Source organism: Podarcis tiliguerta (assembly GCF_965153285.1).
Source record: "Podarcis tiliguerta genome assembly, chromosome: 7".
NCBI classification, from domain to species: Eukaryota; Metazoa; Chordata; class Lepidosauria; order Squamata; family Lacertidae; genus Podarcis; species Podarcis tiliguerta.
This window is the reverse complement of record NC_139540.1, coordinates 51,421,289-51,443,018: the sequence shown is the minus strand read 5'-3', so window position 1 is coordinate 51,443,018 and position 21,730 is coordinate 51,421,289. Positions and strand designations below refer to the sequence as shown.

The 21,730-nt window shown below is 41.5% G+C and overlaps 1 protein-coding gene across 1 annotated transcript in view; it reads right to left on the bottom strand.

Moving 5' to 3' along the window:
• DOK6 (docking protein 6) overlaps positions 1–21,486 on the bottom strand; it is a 172,626-nt gene extending 151,140 nt beyond the window's left edge. Inside the window, exon 1 of the mRNA XM_083450221.1 lies at positions 20,697–21,486. Within this exon, the coding sequence (XP_083306347.1) occupies positions 20,697–20,762 (66 nt within the window). The 5' untranslated portion in view covers positions 20,763–21,486. The remainder of the gene's footprint in view (positions 1–20,696) is intronic.
• Positions 21,487–21,730: the final 244 nt, after the last annotated feature.

Below are 21,730 nucleotides of genomic sequence, written 5' to 3'. Positions count from 1 at the left end.
CCTCCCAGAAGCAAGTGTGAAATGCATATTCTCCAATTTCCATTTCAAACATCAAAGCTTCTGGGCAGAAACTCTTACCCCTTCTTCATAAGCTGAAAAGGGTAAAAACACACACATGGAAAATTAAAGCAAAACACAACAGTACTTTTTAAAAAACATATTTGCAAAAGCTATGCATAATTGGACTGTGGTGATCCAAAGTGCTTAGGCTGGTCGAGCTCTGGTATTACAGTGGTGCCTCGCAAGACGAAATTAATTCGTTGCACGAGTCTCTTCGTCTAGCGGTTTTTTCGTCTTGCGAAGCAACCCTATTAGCGGATTAGCGGATTAGCGCTATTAGTGGTTTAGCGGCTATTAGCAGCTATTAGCGGCTATTAAAGGCTTAAGGGATTAGTGGATTAGCTGCTAAAAGGCTATTAGCGGTTTAGCAGCTTAGAAAAAGGTGGTGGGGAGTGAAAAAAATATCTCAAGACTCGCAAGTCTTGCGAAGCAAGCCCATAGGGAAATTCGTCCTGCGAAGCGCATCGAAAAACGGAAAACCCTTTCGTCTAGCGGGTTTTCCGTCTTGCCAGGCATTCGTCTTGCGGGGTACCACTGTACATAGTTTAGGATTTTGGAAGTTTCCTCATACCAAATCAGGCCATTGGTACATCTGGATCAGTACTGTCTACAGAAGGAAGAGAGAAATGGGTCATATATACCAAAACCTAAAAGACACCCTCTCCCTAGGTTGTTGGCAACAGACTCTCTCCCCTCTCCCTGCACTGACCAGACATTTATTGATGCATCTGCAGTGTACCCTGGATTTTTTGTCCCCCAACACTTCCACAAATTGCTTGATCCCTCTGATATTCTGTTTTTCCATGTGTGAGTAAACGTCCTGCCGATGTCAGGTGAACCACTTCTTGCTGGTGTACTATGGAGAGAAATAATCTCACATTGTCCAGGTAGTATTTACAGTAGGGTTTTTCGTTGTTTTGTTTTTTTACAAGGCAGTATGTAGACATTGGGACGCGGGTGGTGCTGTGGGTTAAACCACAGAGCCTAGGGCTTGCCGATCAGAAGGTTGGCGGTTCAAATCCCCGCGACAGGGTGAGCTCCCGTTGCTCGGTCCCTGCTCCTGCTAACCTAGCAGTTCAAAAGCACGTCAAAGTGCAAGTAGATCAATAGGTACCACTCTGGTGGGAAGGTAAACGGCGTTTCTGTGCGCTGCACTGGTTCGCCAGAAGTGGCTTAGTCATGCTGGCCACATGACCCGGAAGCTGTACGCCGGCTCCCTCGGCCAATAAAGTGAGATGAGCGCCGCAACCCCAGAGTCGGCCACGACTGGACCTAATGGTCAGGGGTCCCTTTACCTTTTATGTAGATGTTAATCAGCATTAAGCATACTTTCAAAACTATAACCAACACAGCTGTTGCAAATGGGTTACATGGAATTATAGTTGCGTTAAACTTTATGAAGATGAAACATGCTAGACCCCCACTGGCCCTTGCTGAGGGAGTGGCTGTCAATGAGTAACATTTGTATCCATTAAGCATTATAGAGTCATTGTGCCATGTTTCTTGTAGCAGAATAATATCAAATTGCTCAAAATAGTTAATCAGCTGTTTATTATTCTGCTTTGAATACCAGCCTGCTATGTCCCATGACATCAGGTTTAGCCCCAATTCCTTGACTGTCAATTGTTTCACCCATGTTTTGTTGTCCATGCTGTTGTATTTGGATCAACCTGGATTGTAACTTAGCTAGTTTGGTGAGAATGTCACTTTGCTCTTTATCTGGTAGGTTAATAAAATTACTCAGCAAATCCTCTTCTTCCGGGACTGTCCAGTCTGCTAAATCTGGAGGGAAATTTTTATTTGGAACTGCAGTAGATTGATTAGGCCTCTTGAATTTTCCTTGCACAATCTCTGGAGTTGCTGATAGTAAATCTTCCCACTGACTGATCTTCTTTGACAATAGGTGAGGTGACTTTGTTCCTCCTGTTCATCCTTTTGGATACAAACAAAGGAGGACTCCTTTCCTGGCTAAATGAGCCTTCTTTTTCATAATTATAGCTGGAATGATTATAACTCACTTGGGATTGTTTGTTTAATCAAAAAGGACACTCTGCACACGTGCAAACATCATTTACAGATGAGCTAAAGAACGTTTGAAGGCCTGAGCATTATAAGCTAAGGAAAAAAACACTTATTTCAAACAAAGTAATACCGAAGTTTAAGACAGCACTAAGCTTACATTAAAAGTTTGCTGTTATAATAATGACAAAAAAAACCCCACAACAGTATTAATGCAACAGTTTTGAAGTGGCCATGTGTTTCATTTGTCTAAGCCTAGTTTATCATAGATTTTCTCTCTCTCTCTCTGTGTGTGTGTGTGTGTGTGTGTGTGTGTGCATAAAGTATTACAACCAGGGTCGAATTTCATGCTTAAATCAAGAGAAGAGTTAACAGAGAATTAACAGCTCTTTACTGTACAATTTTTGTCTAGAGGCGGTTTCCTATGATAGTGCAATGGCACATCTGCTTATATTTGGATCTCTGTATCCTGGCAACAGAAAAATACACCCTCCCTCCTGCTTCCCCACTGAAGCTTGTTAGATTACAGAAGTCTGTAAAAGCTTGGGATCTACAATTATTCCGCACTTCAGATTTTCCCCTTTTCTCAATAGTAATTAAATGTTCAAACACATCTGACTATTTTTATTTCAGTAGAAATGAAGTAATTCAGGCTCCTTTAAACCACTTTGTAAATCTCTGCTTTTGTATAACATGCATGGGGGAGGCAAGAACCAGCTCAGGTTTGCTACCCTGATGTTTTGTTGTATTTCAGCTTTTTAAAATGTTAACTGGAGCCATAAATATTAATATGCACATGGAAGCATGGAAGTACCACATTCTACAGCAATTGTGAGTTTGAATAAAACTCCACTAAATATAGAATTCAAAATAAGTGAGCTTCCGTTGTCTGCCCTGAAGCTTGCATCAATTGTCAGGTTATTAAGTCCAGAGAATTAAAGCATACAACAATGAATGCAGGGTTTTGCATTTGAATCAGCAACTAGGTATGTTTTCTCAGAGGTGCTGCCACTCAGTGGCAAAGGCTGCTTCTGGACCTAAGCTACGCATACTTGGCTTTAACCATGGTTTGTTGATGAAGATAACATTCCATTTGCAGATGATCAAACAAAACTCAGCTTGTGGTTGTTGTTTTTTAATACTAGTGCTGGCTTGTTGTTCTCCTGCCTCCTCTTCAAATCTCTGTCTGCTATACCAAAGTGCTTTGCAACAGACAAAAACTATCGAAGCGTCATCACATTTCTGGCTCTCTTGCCATAAGCCAGCAGCAAAAAATAAAAATAAAAGGGGGGGGGGAGAGAACATGAACACACTCACCCCTTCAAGACCTTCATCTACTTTCAGCAAATCCTGGACATCTCACTCACAATCCTAAACGTTCTCTTTGTTTACCATTTCCTTCCAATTTTTCCAAACAAAAATCCTTCTTGTTGTGGCCACTTTTTTGCAGTGAAAAAAACCTTTTCCAGCACTAACATTTTTGTTGACAATAAGCAGAACAATGGTTTTAAGCAAAACTTAGGTTTTTCAGGAAAGGGTGTAGGTAGATTGTTGCAGAAAGCGAGTGGCTGGGTCCCATTTTTTGAACCATTTTGTGCATTTGTTGGTAGAGTCTGATTAGGACTGACAATAACCCAAGTATGCCTCGGAAGAGGTATAAAAAATGATTTCACAAGGTTCCTGCAGAAATAGGCAGTCATAGTGGAAAGCATGTCAGCAAGGAGGTGAAGGAAAAGGAGCCTATTATCAAGCAGAGGGAAGGATGCAGAGGTCTGAGAAGCAACAGGGAACGTCTTAGTTTCACAGTTTCATCATGTAACTACTCTTCCCTCCAATCTAGCCTGGTGGGTGACAGAGGTAGAATGATGCAACAAAGTAGGATTAAGCCAGAACACCAAGTCTGGATGCCATGAAAACCACAGTTAACACAAGCAAAGATTAACAATTCAATGTCCAACCTTGGTTGCAGATTGTGGTTTGCTGTCTGTGTTTCTGTGACAACCGTGGCATAATAAGTATATGTTTAAATGGAACATAACAGGTATATGAATAACCACATGTGAAACTGGTTCTGTCTGCAAACACCCTCTGCTCTGTAGATCCTAATTTTTTCTGATTCCTTCTAAACACAGAGTAACCTGAAAAGGTAACAAAAACAACAGTATAATGTAAAACCCTCAAACAAAAATACGGCCTCTCTTGTAGCTTTTGAACTATTTCAGTCAGAAGTATTTTCTAAGCACTGCATTTTGCAGTTCTGAGACGTTAGTAATTTGATGATCAAATTAGGTAAACACATGACATGCCTTCAATGGAAAGCAATGTTTCAAGAGTGCAAATAAGCCATTGAGCATCTCCATGTGTAAAATCTTTCAACAGAGCTTTCCAACAGTAGCAGTTGAAAAGTTCAAAGTCAAAGGAAGACTTTTCTTACTGAAAATCAGAGGTGCTTTTATTGTTTTAAAAAACTTAAGTTAAAAAACATTTCATCAATAGTGAAGACTCACTATTAATTGACTACATTCATTTAACTTAAGCTTCCATTGATTTTCTTTTGATTAGACAATGAAGTCCCAAAGAGTTGTATTACACTATGGAGAACTGTTCAAATAATTACCTTCAGCTAGAAGAAATAGTCATTAATTAGGGTCAGAATATATTAAAATATAACATACGATATTGATTCATCTTTGCTTCCCAACTTTCTCTCACCTTTCTTAACAAAGGTGGTTGGGAGGTGGAGATAGAAAGTCTTATAATAAAAGAACACAAACAATAGAGTTCTCTACTAGGATCAGTACTATTTAACCACAGTCCAGGGCAGTGTTAAGGAACCCCTTTCCACCCAAGGGCAGCATTTCTGTGTCTGGGCAGAGGGCACATGCATAAATAGTCAGAACAACAAATGTGCAGTATTCTAGTTGCTACACAATCACACTATCCTTCACCCAGGCAAGTGGGAAGCATGATCAAAAGTTCAATATACATTACAGTCCTGGGGAAATTACATTACAGTCCTGGGGAGGGTGTAGAGCAGGGCTGGTGAGGAGTGTGGCCTGGGGAGAGTTCTGATTATCCCCACACCTTAGTTTTAAATGTGGACTGATTAATTAGCTTGACTTCTTTTTCACACAAACATCCATGTAGGACGAATTCAATCATTGTTTCATCTACAGCTGCATTGGAATATGACCTGCTTCAGAAATTATTTCTTCACTCAAACATTAACCTGATGGTTCATGTCAGTTGAATAGCACCTGCCCTGTAATTCAACGGTTACAGCCTTCCAGGCATGGAGGCTGCATTTTGGCTTATCTATATCCTTTTGTCAAGGGTGCATAGGATTGGGAGAAAAGCATGTAAAACTAAGTGCCGGTGATGCAGTCACTATCAGCACAAGTGTTGCACAAGCATACTGGCCAAGTATGACCCCCTTTACACTATCCTACAGGATAAATCCAACTAAGTCATACACCAAGTAAACTAACTGAAATCAATAAACTTGACTAACTTAAGTCTATTTCAGTGCATCTAAGTCTTGGTTGGACAGAACCCTAATAGTCTTTCATGGCAGCTGTAACTAGTATGGTCACATTTAAGATTCTACATATAGACAGAATTGTCCCTATATGCTAGGACTGAATCTAGCCTTGCTAGAAACCACACAAATAACAAGTTTCCACATGGCAGTTAAAAATGCCAAGTAATTTATCAGATTGGGCTGATACAATGGCTCTTTTTCCTGTCTTGGGCTGAATCTACACACGGGAAAAATGCTGTAAAGTGGATCGTTATAAGAAAATAAAAGAAACCCCTATGTAAAATCACATAAAGTTTTTTGCTCTACAGCGCCATCTAGTGTTGTAGCTTTACAATGGAGTTACGATAATATAACTGACAAAGTGTATAGCCTTTGAATCTAGAATCTAAATATCCACAGTATTCTTTACACATCTTCTTGCATTTTGCCATAACAAACAGACCAATAAGTTAATGTTATTTGAGATACACACACACACAACTTTATTTCTAGCTATAATTCTAGAATAATGCCTAGAAGGCAGGCAAACTATGCTAACAAAAGCTGCAATTTTGAATAAAACATGCAAGCATAATTAATGTTGACATATTGAAAGGGACATCTATTTAACACTGGTTAAATTATTTTCTTGCTTACAGATAACAAAAGAACAGATGTTGGAACAGTAAGATTGTCATAATGTGACATCGCTGGAATACTTTTGATATGCAAGAAGTTTCATGTGGCTGACGGGCAGCTCCAAAGGCACGACACAACAAGCCTTTATGCATAGACACGGCAACTCATTTGACTACACATCTGTAGCAATAAAGAGATCAGGACTCACTCATCCACCAAGACAGACAGAACATGTGCCCTAGGCATGGCTCCTGCAATGGGTGCTCAGCAGTCAGTTGGTGTGCCATTGTTCAGACAATGTTAAAAGATATTCTGACTGCTTGGCACCATATAAATCTTCAGCTACTTCCAAGTCGCACACGAGCAGCTTTAGCCATGCCTTTCTTTTGCCAGCAAATGCTCAGATTGCATCACTGTTTGCTTTTTATAAAATGACAGTGTTTGTGCATGCGTGCAAACACACACATGGTAGTCAATAATTGCTGGAGCCCCATGCAAAGCCAAAAAAGAGGCAATTCCCAGGCTCCAGTGATTTGACCACATACTCCATAGATGCCTCCTAATATGCTTTTCTCAGAGCGCTCCCCACATCTTCAAACACCACTCAGTAGAAAAAGCCAGTGGATGCAGACAAAGGTAGTGACCCTTTTACGGGACAGAAGGAGGGGCTTACATTTTGACTGCCTAACTCATAGACAAAGCTCTGCCAGTTGCTCCAAGATAATTACTAAGAGAGCTTGCATTTTCTGCCTCAGCTCTAGGATCAGTGAATGCAATCTGAAACCAGCATCTTGGTCCTAATCCAAGGTCCTGGCCTTGCCTTACTTTCCCATTTGTTCCAAAGCCCCATATCTACAAATCACTATGTGGCTTGATCCTTGGTTTTCTCTTGGTGGTGGACATCACTATGTACTCAGGATAGCAATTCCTGTATCCGATGAAGTGTACTGTAGTCTATGAAAGATTATAATAGGCTATAATAAACTTGTGGATTTTTTAAAAGATACTTTAAGACTTTTTGTTTTATTGTCGCAAGAAATGAAATTACCTTCATGTGGAATTTTACCTTTATCCTTAATTCAATCCATGAAACTGCTTCTGCTTAACACAAACATATCCAGCCAGTTACATCAACTGGCTGTCTTGTGGGGTCTGCCGGAATGAGTTTCATCCACATTCTGCATGTGGCAAAATGGCCAAATTGTGAGTAACACAAACATTTTGAGTATGGACTGAGGGGGATGTCTGTGGTAACTTTTGTTTTCAGGGTTTTGGTTTTTTTTAAGCATAAAGTGCAACACAATTGCACATCAAATGCAATAGAGAAACTCCATAAAACCTCTTTGCAAAATAAATTAAGGAAAGGAAGTTGCAAGACCCAGAAGCCAAATAATTTGCAGTCTATGGCTCACTGTACTTAAAACAATGTTGCTAAAAGTCTAAGCACACAGACTATCAGTCCTCTAGGTTTCATGGTAATGGGCAACACCACATTCAGCTACATAGCAATACAAGCAGCAATAACAAAGAGCAGACAATTTTGCAGGGCTGTAAACTCCACTCAGAGACACCCATGTCAGTATCTATTTCAATCTCTGCCCAAACACACCTTTTACCATCTGAACAGGCACCTGCATGTTTAGCCACAGGTTTGAACAGCAAGGCATGATGTCAGTCCATGGATTGCACATTATTAGGTGCTTGCCCCATGATTACTACTCTGACAGAATATTTAAATAGCCCTAGAGGTATGTATAATCTAAAAAACCATCCAGGAATACAAGCACCAAAGAAACTCAAATTGCTGTAAGCAGCCTCTAATCATAATTGCAAGTCAGCTTTGCTTTTTGAACATTCACGAGACTGTGTTTTTCTGCACAGATTTACAGCAACAGAAAACAACCCTGCAAGATCTCAAAATCCCAGAGATTTGGCAGGCCTTTACTAGAAACTGGGTCTTTGGTGTGGTAGGCCCTTTCTTGTGGCACTCCTTGCCAATGGAGGAGTTGGTAGGAATCATCCCTGCTTGCTTTCAGACATCTCTAAAAACTGCATTATTCAAAAAGACTTTCTAAACCTGAAAGTCTTTGACAACCAGCTTTTACTCAAGTGTGAGCCATTTTTACTCTAGTATCGTGTGCATATTTAAATAATAAATAAATAAATAAAACAATCACACCCAGATCAACCATACAAATCTGTGGTTAAGGAAACTCCCCAGTTTGTCACGTAATCCAAGCACACAAAACCATAGATGGATTATCCTCCAGATATTGCTCCTTTCATAATAGTTGCTGAAACATCCAGCATGACATAAGTTAAAGACCGGAGATTGTGCTGCATCTGATTTTCACTCCTGTCAATCAAGAACTCTTTACACTAACAGACAGCAGCCTGGAAGTCACTTCCACATATGCTCCAGGGGCATGGATGTAAATACCATGACCACATGGACAGGGTCAATCAGGCTTCTCCTCATCGGAACTCCGCCAGGAGGAAAATAAATTTATTCACCAACAAGCTGCTTTAAACATATGATTATAACCATAGAGAGTCTGCTCCGATTCTGCTGGGAGCACATGTGAATACACCTCAGTCAGCATTTTTTAAAAAAAAAATCAGCAAGAAAAATAACAGCACTCAGATTTCAAAAGAATAGGCTATGATTTACTGACAAATGCCTTGGAATGTAATTACACTGCATATGGTGTATTAGTCTATGGTAAAACTAGGGACAACCTTTTCATTGGCAAAATGAGACTCCTTCACATGGTGCCTGCTATTCCACAACCAGCCATCAAATTGTAACTTTAAAACTTCCCCCCTAACGTTAAGCATCATTTGTCACTGCCGCAATGCCAAAGGCACTTTCATGACCACCCCACCCAGAATGCCTCTCTCTGAGGGAAGACTCTCTAGGTCTAGCCTATAGTGAGGCAGAGAGGGAGAAGGCAGAGGTGAAGCACCTCACTAGGTGCAGCTGCTATACTAAAGCAGCAGCAGCAGCAGCAAAAACTGGAGGGGGGCACTGCTGTCATGATGAAAAAAATGAGATATGTCGGTAGTAAGAGATACAAAGGAGTGGGGTGGCCCTTGGTAAAATCTAATTTACTGACCAATCACTGCCTTTTACTAGGCCTACAGGATTGTTGTATTCGTTTTAATAATTCTCCGTAAATGAAAGCAGAAGGACTTACTCAAAACTCAGTGACATTTGCCTCTAGGGATAACACTTTCACTCAGCATGCCACTAAAAAGAAAAGTTGTGAGGCAGCTGGCATACAGAAGTAAATCATAAAAATATTTCTGACTGCTTTTAACTAACAGCTTGAAATTTTTGTGTTCTTCTAGGGAACAAGAGCTTCAATAATGCCCTGAATCTTTAGAGCGTGGTGTACAACAATCCAAGGAATCCAATCCCGGCAAAGGAATTTTTAGCTGATAAAAATGTGATACATGAATTTTAAATCTGAAAGCAAAGCTTACAATTCAGTAAATTTATGTAGCAGTAGGGGATGGGGGAGAAATTAGATTCAGTTCACATTTAAAGGTGCACCACCCTAGTTCACACTTACTGAAATACAGGCATTCTTCAAAATCCACACTTTCCCTAATTTTCAAGTGCTGTTCTCCTGCCAAGTAATGTGCACAAATATATATATATTGGGGTAGAGTGTTCTTACAAATGCATATATTGATGAAGATATGAAACTGCATTTTCGTATGTTAGGGGAAATTGCTATGCAAAACTGAGTATATTGAGCAAAACTGCATACAAACATACGATTGCTAGGAGAAATCTGCACTAAAATCCTGCTGGGTTTTCTTGAGGACTTTTAAAAAAATGTATCATTATGTAGAAATGTGGAGAAATGAACTTAAGATTGGAAAAATGAGAGAGAGAAGACAAAACGGACAGATCCCCGCCAACCGCCGTAGGATTAATCAAACGTAAAACACATATACTCTTAATTCCTTCTGAGATTCCCATGACAATATAATAAACAATGATTGTAAAATTTTGTCAAAAATGTATAAGATATTGTTAGATTGGTATACGAAAGATGAGGAAGTTAAAATGGTAATGATACAATGGGCCAGAGATTTTGGATATAATATACAATTTGATGATTGGGAAAAATTATGGAAGGAAAACTGCTTGTACGGCATTAAAAGAAAATGTCATGGAAATGTTTTACAGATGGTATATCACACCGGTAAAATTAGTGAAAATGTATAAAACCTGTAATAAGTGCTGGAAATGTAAAGAAAAAGAAGGAACGTTTTATCATATGTGGTGGGAGTGTAAGAAGATGAAGAGCTTCTGGGAGATTATATATAATGAGATGAAAAAAATGTTGAAATATACATTTGTTAAGAAACCAGAAGCCCTACTTTTAGGGATTACAGGAAAGGAAATAAGAAGGAAAGATTGTAAACTCTTTCAATACGCAGTTACAGCGGCAATAATTCTACTGGCCCAGAAGTGGAAACAAGAGGAAATACCGACGAAAGAAGAATGGAGGATGAAATTAACAGATTATGCAGTATTGGACAACTTAACAGGGAAAGTTAGATATCTTCGAGACCAAAAGTTCATTGAGGACTGGGGGAAATTTGTGGAATATCTGAAAAGTACATGTGAAGTACAAACAACGCTAGTGGGGTTTAAAGAAGCACTGTAAAAACTGAGGTATATTGTTAGAAGAAAATGGATGATTGGAGGGGGGACTAATAGCAATATAGAACAGAAGAAATGCGTAAGCAAGAGTTAAATATGGATGATTGTCAGAGAAGTTGAAGGAAGTCCAAAAGTGTGGAATTTGTGAAAATTTGGATTAAAACTGTATATGTATGTTAAAAAATTAATAAAAAGCATTATATATAAAAAAACCCTCCAAGTGTCCCTATTTTTCAGGGATGTCCTTGATTTAGAGAAGCTGTCCTGGTTTCTGATTTGATCCCAGAATGTCCCACTTTTTCTTAGGATGTCCCTATTTTCATTGGAGAAATGTTGGTGAGTATGGAGTTATCCAGAGCCATCCTGTATAGGGAAGTTGTTTGAATGCTTAATGTTTTATTATGTTTTTATACATGTTGGAAGCAGCCCAGAGTGCCTGGTGCAACCCAATAAGATGTGTGGGGGTATAAATAATAAAATTATCATTATAGAATGGGACATCCCTGTTTCCATTGGAGAAATGTTGGAGGGTATGCTATGAATGCAACTTGATCCAGTAATCCGCTTCAGATATTTCTTTCAGTATTTATAGACCGCCCTTCTGGCTTTCCCTTCATATGCTGGCTCCCAAAAACATTAAAACAAAATGTCCTTGTCCAGATAATCTTCCCCATTCACTTCTATGAAAAAAAATCTACCTAAAGAAAACAAACCTATGCAGGCAGCCATTGCTATCATAATTAGCATGGACTTTCACACATGCATAAGGCACCTGAGTGCTTGTAACTCTTTGGAACAGGGAGTCTACCAACAAAGGCTAATATTTCAGAATATACTCTTGTATGTCCCTAAGGCAGATAGACATGTGAGCTGGTTTGCAATACAGTTGTACCTCCGTAACCATCTGGTTATGTAAACTTCAGGATGTGCGTGTGGCAAACCCAGAAGTATTTTAACGGGTTTCGCTTCTTCTGTGTATGCACAGAAGCAGTCCTCAGGTTGCGGAAACCTCAGGATCCGACCAGACCTCCGAAACAGATCCCATCTGCAAACGGAGGTACCACTGTACCCAATGTGAACCAGGCTCCCTTCAGTTTGCATCCATTTCAGTTTGTATTTATAACAATTGTTCATCGTATAACTGCTCTGAATTGTTGACAAATAGTATCAAGTTGTTCTTTAACTTTCCTTCTCCCTGCTGCAGGATAAGCCTATTTTCATAGAGTGTAGTATTAAAAATCCTCTGTCATTCCTGCTTTAGTCCTACATGTTGGTAGAACTGATGGTAGGAGAAATGAACATTTGAAGTGGTACCTTGAAATTGATGTAATACTTTCTGTCTTAAATGCAGAGTTGGGTTTGAGTGGGAACATCGCCTTGAGGAGAACAGGGGTCCTCAAATGTTACCCCAGGAATCACTTGAAAATTGCTGAAGGCCTTGATAGAACACTTAGTACTTTTTTCTGACTGTTGTAGCAATTGCAATGCACTGCGCTATATGATGCATGAGTTTTAACTGTTTTTTTTCAGACACACCACAGAGCCATGGTACCCTTGAAGCAGAGGATCCCACTGGCTGAAGGCAGGAAGAAGCATTTTTTTTGCCATTTTTCTCTGCAACCTTTCTGACGATCTTACAGAATGCAGACTAAATTTTCAGAGGGTGTAAGGGGCTGCAGGGGGAAATGGCAGAAGTTACCTTTTCTACCACAGGAAGAAACACTTGCATCCAAACACGGAGTAAAGAATTCAACAAGCTGTAAACCAAGGAATACCTACCATCTTGTCATATATCCAAAAGATAGGTTTATCCCATTTTCTCCAGAAGTGAGGTATATAAATTAGAACAAAAAGAGGAAGTAAGTATATTAAGACTTCTATTAGCATTCAGTGGTTCCCCCCCTAACTTGCTTTTCAGAAAGTTAACATTATTATTCCTTCAGTACTAGAACACTTTCACCCAAGTGATCATTTAACAGTCAGTCCATGGGTTGCATTAGATCAGAAAACCTTTAATTTGATTCCCAGCCAAGGTTTACTCAACCATAAAGAAAGATGGAATATAACAAAAACACTGAAGGAATTTCTATAATGGATTGGCCACCTGCCTGAAAGAGAGCAAAAGCAGCTATGTTTTCTATGAGATTTATATTAAAACTTGTATGAGCCTTTGTGGGACTACTTTCTTCATATCTGCTTCACAAAAAAATGTTGATTTTTAAAACATGAACTTTTTACTTTTTTGAAAGATAGAATCCACCTTCTCAAAGAATATTGAAATCATGGCAGTTTGTTTAATTCATAAGCATTACTGACACATCATGTTATGACTACAAGCCTTAGCCTTTCGCCCCCCCCCCCCGAATTCTCATTTTTCTGAACGAATGCATGGTATTAGAGGTATAACTGTGTAGATTGGAAGATTGTTTTTATAGATGAGCCATTCCTGAAATCATCTGAATGAAGTTCTGTATTCAGCATTTGAAATGTGTTATGGAAATATAGGAAATTGCCTTATACAAAGTCCATTTAATTCAGTGTTGTCTCTACTGACAGCACTGGCTCTCCAAGGTTCAAGAGAGGAACCTTTCCAAGTAGCCATTAATGCTGGTGATTGAACCTGGCACACAACTTACCCATCAAAGTATCTGCTCTACCACCAAATGTCCCTCTTAAATTATCAAGGCAAATAAACACCAAGTTTTCATATGGTGTATAATGACATGACTTCCCAATGTATTCTGAAACATTTACTGCCAAACATACTTCTCTGTCTACAGTTGCACACAGTGCTGATCTTGGGTCCTAAAACTCAGGTTTCAGAGGGTTGTCTTCGGCCCTCCTGAATTAATGGCCTTCCCAGCACCTGGGGAGACTGAATCAGCTCCTTATTCCCAACAATTCCATTTTCTAATGCATTCACACTCACACTGTGCTGGTTCAAGACATTTTGGAGTCTGAAGTGTCCAATTGTTCTACTCTGTTAGGACTGACACTAAAAAAAGTCTTGCTGAACTTGACACCAGTTCCTGCTTTCATCCACCCTTCCATCATGGTGCTCTATGGCAGGGCAAATCCTGCAAACACATGTATCAGGTGAAGAGTGAGAACCATATTTAAGCTTTCCTTCCTCTCATCATTTTTCACAGCACTGATTGCCGGTTATTACTGGCCATCTATTAGATCTTCAGAATTGCCTAGTGCTGCTTCCTTTAAAAGAAAAACAGCAACATTCACATAATAATCACACTGGATGGTGGAGAGAGTAATATAATTTTCCCAGTGTTCTATGCACTTTTAATATGTGGGGTTTTTTGGGGGGGGGTATTGGGTTGTTTTTGTTTTGATTATATATTTTGTAGTTTTATATTTTGATTTTGTTCTGTGAACTTCCTGGAGACCTCCGGGTATAGAGCGGTATATAAATACAATAAATAACAACAACAACAACAACAACGTTATGGCAGCTGTTTGGAAACTGTACTGGGGAAGACATAATATCCCCTCAATAGAAGTGTTATCTAGATGAAAGGTATCCAGACTGCCCCCCAAAATAAACAAACAAATAAATAAATAAGAATTATGCTTTGATGGACCCTGAGAGTCATTGCATAGCTTTAACTTGTTCCAGTTCAAACATGTTGTTGCTTTCAGACATTACAAATTAGCCCTTCATTCAATTACATCGCAACCGCCACTGGCAAAAATGTTCATTCACATTACAATGCCTCTTTTCCAATTTCTCTTCACACCCATTAACATAAATGGTATAAAATACATTCCAAGGCAGTTCAAGCATTGTGTACAAAATATACTTTATACAGAACCATTACTTTTATTGTTGATTGTATGGGCTTAAGCACCAAAGATACAGATTTATCTGATTGGCCCACTGATTGGCATCATTACCACCTGTTAACAAAAGACTTTGGGGGTTGGCCTTTGCGTTTTTGGTTATGGCCTCTTTCACAGTTTGTGTGTTTGTGTCTGCACGCGCACGCACACACACAACTATATATAGAGAATGGGATCTCAGAATTCCAACTTGCAACAGAAATCTCTGCACTCTTTCAAAAGCTTTACAAGTCCTAATACATCACTATTTTCCATCACACGAAAAAGGCAATATCATGATGAGTAAAGAAATATTGAGCATACCCCAAATATTTCCTCTGTGCCATGTCCTATCTAGTTTCAATATAAAGCATTATCAGATTTATTTCCCTTATTTTATGAAGTATGAAAAATTCTTGCTTCCCAATAAGGTTTTCTGTGTTCCCAATAAGGTTTTCTGAACTAATGTCATCCTGCCCTGGCATCAAGCAGCAATAATACTAACCTTCTAAGGCCTGCTGAGATTTAGTGATTACTTCCCAAGACATTGTTTGACACTGCCATTCAGTTTAAAACATTATTTTGGGGGTGGTGTCTATCCAGCCAAAGAGCATGAGGGAACCTTTCTACCTCGATTTAAGCTGCTTAAAAACACACACATTCATGTCAGCTGTACCGCAATAGTCTGTAATTGGGATTCCAACAAGCCCACTGTGTTCTCTCAGAATTAACAGCCCTGTCAAGATAGCGAAATGTTCCAAAGGTCAATTTATGATTATTCTTCCCTTAGCCTTGAACACCCTTTCTGCAAAGAAAAGCACAGCTTCCAGGGCAAAGATAATATATATTAGCACTGTGATAAGCTTCTAGCCACTTGTAGAATTTTAAATTTCACATGGCCTCTCTCTTATCTCTTTCGGAAGGGGAACACATTCATATAAATATATAAGACACAGTCCCTCGAGATAACAGTTTCAGCTTAAGCATGCAGTTTGCTGTCTGTTATATGTTCTCCTCATGTAGAGCGGGGAAATATTAAAAGTGGCTATATAAAAGAAATTGCTGCATTGCTGGGCACACTGGAACCAGGTTGTAAATTAAATCTTCTGATTGATCCTAAAACAGTACCCCCCAAATATAGAATTATTAAAAAGGAACTAGCATTTCCACTGTGCCAATTCCTATCCTGGAGTAGGGATGGAAGCACCTTGAAGTCTGAAAGCCTGAATAATCCTGGTCTGTGTTGTAATAATGGACATTTGGAAGGTACCAGAAAGCCAGTTGCTAAAAGTCAACAACTGCACATAATGCTTAATATTGATGCAGAGAAGAATGATCACCCACCACACACCAACTCAAGTTTTCTGATATCATCTGATTCCCTCAACATATTACCCTGATTGAGAGTTCCTGATAGCCAGATGAATTGACAAAAAGGTCCATAGTCATAGGTGGAGAAAGAAAAACATTCTTGATCACAGCTGAAAACACAAAAATAGCCAGATTAACTAATGAATATATCATTAAATGTTACTTTCACTCCAGTAAGGTTCTTTGCTCCTAGGGCAACTGTTTACAAACAGTATATTCTTAATACTGTAAAACCCTTCTTGGTGCGTATTTAATATAGCAAAGGCTGGTTGGATGTTCAACATTGATGGCACATCCAATGGTCATTTGCCCCACATTATCAGCACTGCTGACAGGTGCTGTCCAAATGCTCTAGGACACATCCACAGTGGCAGATGAAACACTACTATACATTATCAACATTATATTATTTATTTAAGTATTAAGTCCATTTATCTATTGCATACTGTCCTCAAATCGCAAAGCCATTTACCAGAAGGAAAATCAAATTGAAGTACATAGACGTACAACAATCACAATTTCAATCGAGCAAAATGCAGATACATAAATACACAATGTCCACATTCATAATCATAACCATAACCATATCTATACAACTAAGATCAGACAAAATTACTATGCAGAATGACACAAACACCAAACCGAAAGAATATTTCAACCCACATACACTCACTAAACATGTATATCCTTCCTGCAACAGATCACTGCCAAACATTTAAGAACAGACTATGCAGCACTAATAGGCCAATGAACCACAAAATACTTCCCTCCCACCTCTCACCTGGGACAGGTTCAGTTTGGGACCAGTGCAGGCCCATTGTATAAGGGGTATAAAACTCCTACCATCAAATAACTCTCCACAACATGATTGTACCTCACATGGTACTGAACAAAACCCACCTACAAATGTGGACCATTTCACTTCCATGACAGTACAGCAGGCAACACATAGTGGTACACTAAACGTATTGAACAGCAGTTGTGACTTGCATTTCCCTTTCTGTATAGCAGTACTTGTACCTCAGAAGAAATAGTGACTGCATTTCCTATTCACATGTTCCTCATTTGGCGAACAGAAGCTGAATTTGCTACATGGAAGTCTGTGCAGTTATGTTTCCAGAAGACAAATACATTAAGAGGCTTACAGTAACACCATAGACTTTACCTGTAGCGGAAACTGGATGTGTAATAACAGAAGAAACAGTAGCATGGAAATCTTTAGTGTAGGAAGAGTATGGAATGTAGCAAGGAACTTATTTATTAGGAACATCTGTGAATACCATGTAGCCATGAGTTGGTATATACATTATAACCTTATATATTATAACTGGGCTGATTAGTGATGCCATTTGTATTTGAAAGCTACAATTCTACATGTTTTACAGGGTTTTAAGTCGAAAAGTCTCATTCAGATTTTGTGTGTGTGTTGTAGTGAAGGACACCTGTGGAGAGAGCCTATCTACAATAGTGTCCCAAAAACACATTCCTTCCAGTACAAAGCTAACAGAAAAGGATGTCATCATAAAACAGCCAAGCCAACTCAAATGGTAGTCATTCAGCAAAGGACTAAGAAAAACAGTTGGATGCAAAAGTGAACTTTTCCTTTCAATATTAATCGCCTTTGACCATCATAAAACACCTTCAAAATCAAAACCAGCATGCTGGAGAGGGTGCACCTCCACAGGCACATACCTCTACATGTGGTGGGCGTGCCCCAAAATCCAACTATTCTGGACAACAGCCATACGAGAAATATGTAAAATAACTAAGCACCCCAGAATTAGCCCTACTAAACATCTTCCAAGACAATAATGGCCATTTACACCACAAAGAACTCATAACCCACCTACTTTCAGCAGCCAGAAACACCATAACCAGACACTGGAGAGACCTGTCAGGAGTAGGAATGGACCAACGCTACCAAATAGTATGGGAAACAGCCTTACTAGAAAAATTAACCAATAAACTGAAACTGATACGGGGACAAACAGAAGAAGACGCCTTCACCCCGGTAGGGCTCCCCTTTATCACATACACAGCCCAGCAAGACTGACAAAAATCCACCAACAGCATACAAATCAATATGGCTAACCTGATCCAAAACACCCACCCACCCCACTCACACATGAAATCAAAGATCACCACAGCCAATCACAAACAAACAACCACACCCTAGGCCAACCCCAACCTCTCGCACCACCAAAGGAACACAAGTGAATAGCAGAGAACCTGCACAAGTGACGCTGACACAAACCCCCACATATATTAAGTAAAATAGAAACATCGCCACCCGACCCCCCCCCACTCACCTTCCCCCCCCACCTCTTTCCCCTTTTTCTTCCTAATGCCTCAACAAATGAAACTGATCTGTAAAAAATGTTACTTGGAGAGAGAAAAGAGAGAGAGAGAGATTGCACAAAACCATCAATAAAAATATTTTTTAAAATATATATATATCAAAACCAGTAAGCTTAGTGAGCAGGAGGTGGCAATTGTTTATCAAGACTTGTTTATTAAAGTGTGTTACATTCTTCCCCATCAGATAAAAGGAGGGAAGAAGAAGAAAAGAACACAGATAAAATAAAAAGGAGATCTCATATGGGTGTTAGTACATAAGAAGACCTTCCCTGAATCAGACCAAGGCCCATCTACTCCAGCAGCCATTTCCCACAATGGTCAATCTGCTAGGCTTGCAAGACATGAGGGCAAGAGACTTGTCTCACTATTGTTCGCCAAGATTGACAAACAGAGCACTGTACCACTGATCCTGGTGGCAGCGTATAACCATAATGACTAGCAGTGTTTCATAGTACAGCTCTCCACTCATAGCCTTAGTGACCACTAAGATGTCAGACAGATGTTTACATGATTTCCAAAGCAAGCAGCTTTCCAGGCATCACAATATTTCCTTGGTTTTAATTGCACTGTTGTTGTTTTCCTTTTGGCACAGGCTAATATCCTAATCGCATGGCTCAGGACTGGTTCTGTCCATGGTATCGTATCAAATCTCAGTGTATTGCTCTCAAACTATAAGTCTAATTAAACTTTAAATCGGAGGTTCATTGCATGGTTTCCACATTTGCCTTCAAGCTGGTCAATACTCCTTTTTCTTCCTAACAAATTTCTAAAGAGGTTCTTACTTTAGAGCAAAACCAGACAGTTATCATTACTACTTTTTGGAACTGTCATAGTATCTGCCAGCTTCTAGGAAGAAGAAACATTTCTAAAGCATGTGTGAATGTTGAAAGTTAAGCAAGTACTTCTACCAATAATTATCTCAACTTTCTCATACACCTTTCCAGGTGATTCCAACCTTTTGTCTGAAGCCAACCTTGCCTCCAAAAACTCTGAGATTGGACAGTAGTCTAGTCACAGGGGACAGCAGCATCCATCACTGTGCCAACTCTCCTGTCCATCTGCTCAATGTACCATTATCCTTTTGCCTAGTCTAGTTAAGTCTGTATCCTCTCCACCAACAATACTAAATCAAGCATACAATTCAAAAGATGCTTTCTACCTACCATCATCACCTGTGTGCCACTCTACTCAGCAGCTACTTTTGCCTATTTTGTCTACCTTTCCTCCTACTTCTAGGCCGCTAGGAGCTATTTTGAAACCTGTAGACTTTTCAAAGCTTTTCTTCTGACAGAGTGCCTTCGAACACACCTTTCAACGCAATGCATCCAACACACACTATACAACAGTCACAAAGTTAACACAGTGCCGGAAGCTTCGACACAGCCACAATTTCAACCTGTTATAGATTTCAGCTGAATCGGAAAGAAGGTGAGCCAGGGCTTGGGGAAAATGCTTAAAGGGAACGATGCCCTTCTCCCCAGTTTGCGGGAAAGGCAGCCACGCCACAGCAGGGGTAGGGGAGTGGTGTGTGATTAACAGCACAATCCTCCACATGTTGACTCAGATCCAAGTCTCGCTGTGCTCAGTGTGACTTACTCCTTAGTCGTTAGGCTTGCCGCCTATAAAGGTGGCGGCAACGAGTTTAACAGGTGATGGGTTTCCATTGTCTCTCCGCTTATGCGCGCAGGTATTGTTTCTAACACAGACGAGATCGGTTGTGGGCAGCGACAGCTATTCCCGATGGGCTTCTTCCCACTAAGCAGGCTGCAACCCTATAAACACCCTCAACTGGGAGCCCTGCGTCTCTGAAATCTGCTGGATCTACTCCCGAGTAAACGTGGACAGGGATCGGGCCGCACCGCCCAGGAGCGAGATAATCGCCTCTACCTCGGCAGGCAGGCAAGCGGGCAAACACGCACGGGAGGCAAACAATAGTCGAGAGCAGCAGCAGCAGCTCCATCCAAGCGCGCCTGCTGCTGCCAGCAGCCGCCGAGCCATCCCCGCACACCCACCCACCCGCCCGCCCGACCCCCCACGCCGCCTGCCAAAGCACCGCCGCAGGAACGACAGCGGGCTGCTGGCTCGCAGCGCCGCCTTGACCAGGCGACCCCCACCTCCAACTCCGCCGCCCAGGCGCTGACAGACAAGAGCGAGAAAGAGAGAGGGCGAAAAGGGGGGAACAAAGCAAGCGCGCGCGCGCCAGGCTCCACTCACCCCGAGCTTCCTGCTGCGGATTTTCACATAGCCTTGCTTGACTATGTCGTTAAAGTTGGAGGCCATGGCCGGGGCGAGCCGGCTGCGGCGTCCCAGCTCCGTGCGCGGGGTCGCCTCCTCTCTCGCCGCCTTCTCCTCCTCTTCTCTCCAGCTGCTGCTGCTGCTGCTGCGGAGCGCCTTTGGCCGCCGGCTCGCGAGGAGCCTCTGACATCCAGGCGGCACCGGCGGCAGAGCGGTTCCTTTTGCGCGTGCCGGGCACGCCGTGGCCCAGCGCAGCCCGCCCCCTCCCTCCTGCGGGGCGCCACGCGCAGCCCGAGAACGGCCAGGAGCGGAGGAGCGGGCGGCTCTTTCTACCCAAGCGCGAGCAGACGGGGAGAGGCTCTTGCCGCGCCGTTGCCTGGAGCAGCCAGCGAGAGAGGACTGCTGCTGCTGCCGCTGCCGCCGCTGTTGCTGCTGCTGCTGCTTCCCTGGCTCTTCCGCCAGCTCTCTCCCCCTCCCCGGCTATTGCTTCTCTGCCGGCACCCGGAGGCTGTGGAGCTGCTCGCGCCGCCGCGCCATCCCCCCTACAGCGCGAGCGGGGAGGGGGAGGGGTTCGCGCGCGCTCCCTCCCTCTTGCTCCCGCCTCACACCTCAGCTCCCCAACAACGCCAGACGAGGCGGGCGAGCAGGGGAAATGTCCGCCGCTCCCATTCCCACGCTCGCTTTCTTCCCTGGCACGCCAGCTAGCCAGCCAGCCTCCTCTTTTTTCGACGCCAAGGCTGGGCTCCTCCTGAGGAACCTTGTTCCCCCCGGGGGCGGCGCATTTCTCCAGTCAGTTGAGAAGCACGAAGGACCCCTCACCCCACCTGGCTTCTGAGGGGTGTGTGCGAGAGAGAGATTTCTGCATAAAAAGAGGCAAAGCCGATCCATTCCTTTCCACCTGTGAGTTCAGTGCTGCGAGAGTCACACGCAGGTGTTGCTGCTGTTAGAAAAGTGCAGCTGAGGGGCACAACACAACCCTAGATTGTTTCCTGTGAACAGTACGTCTCACTGGG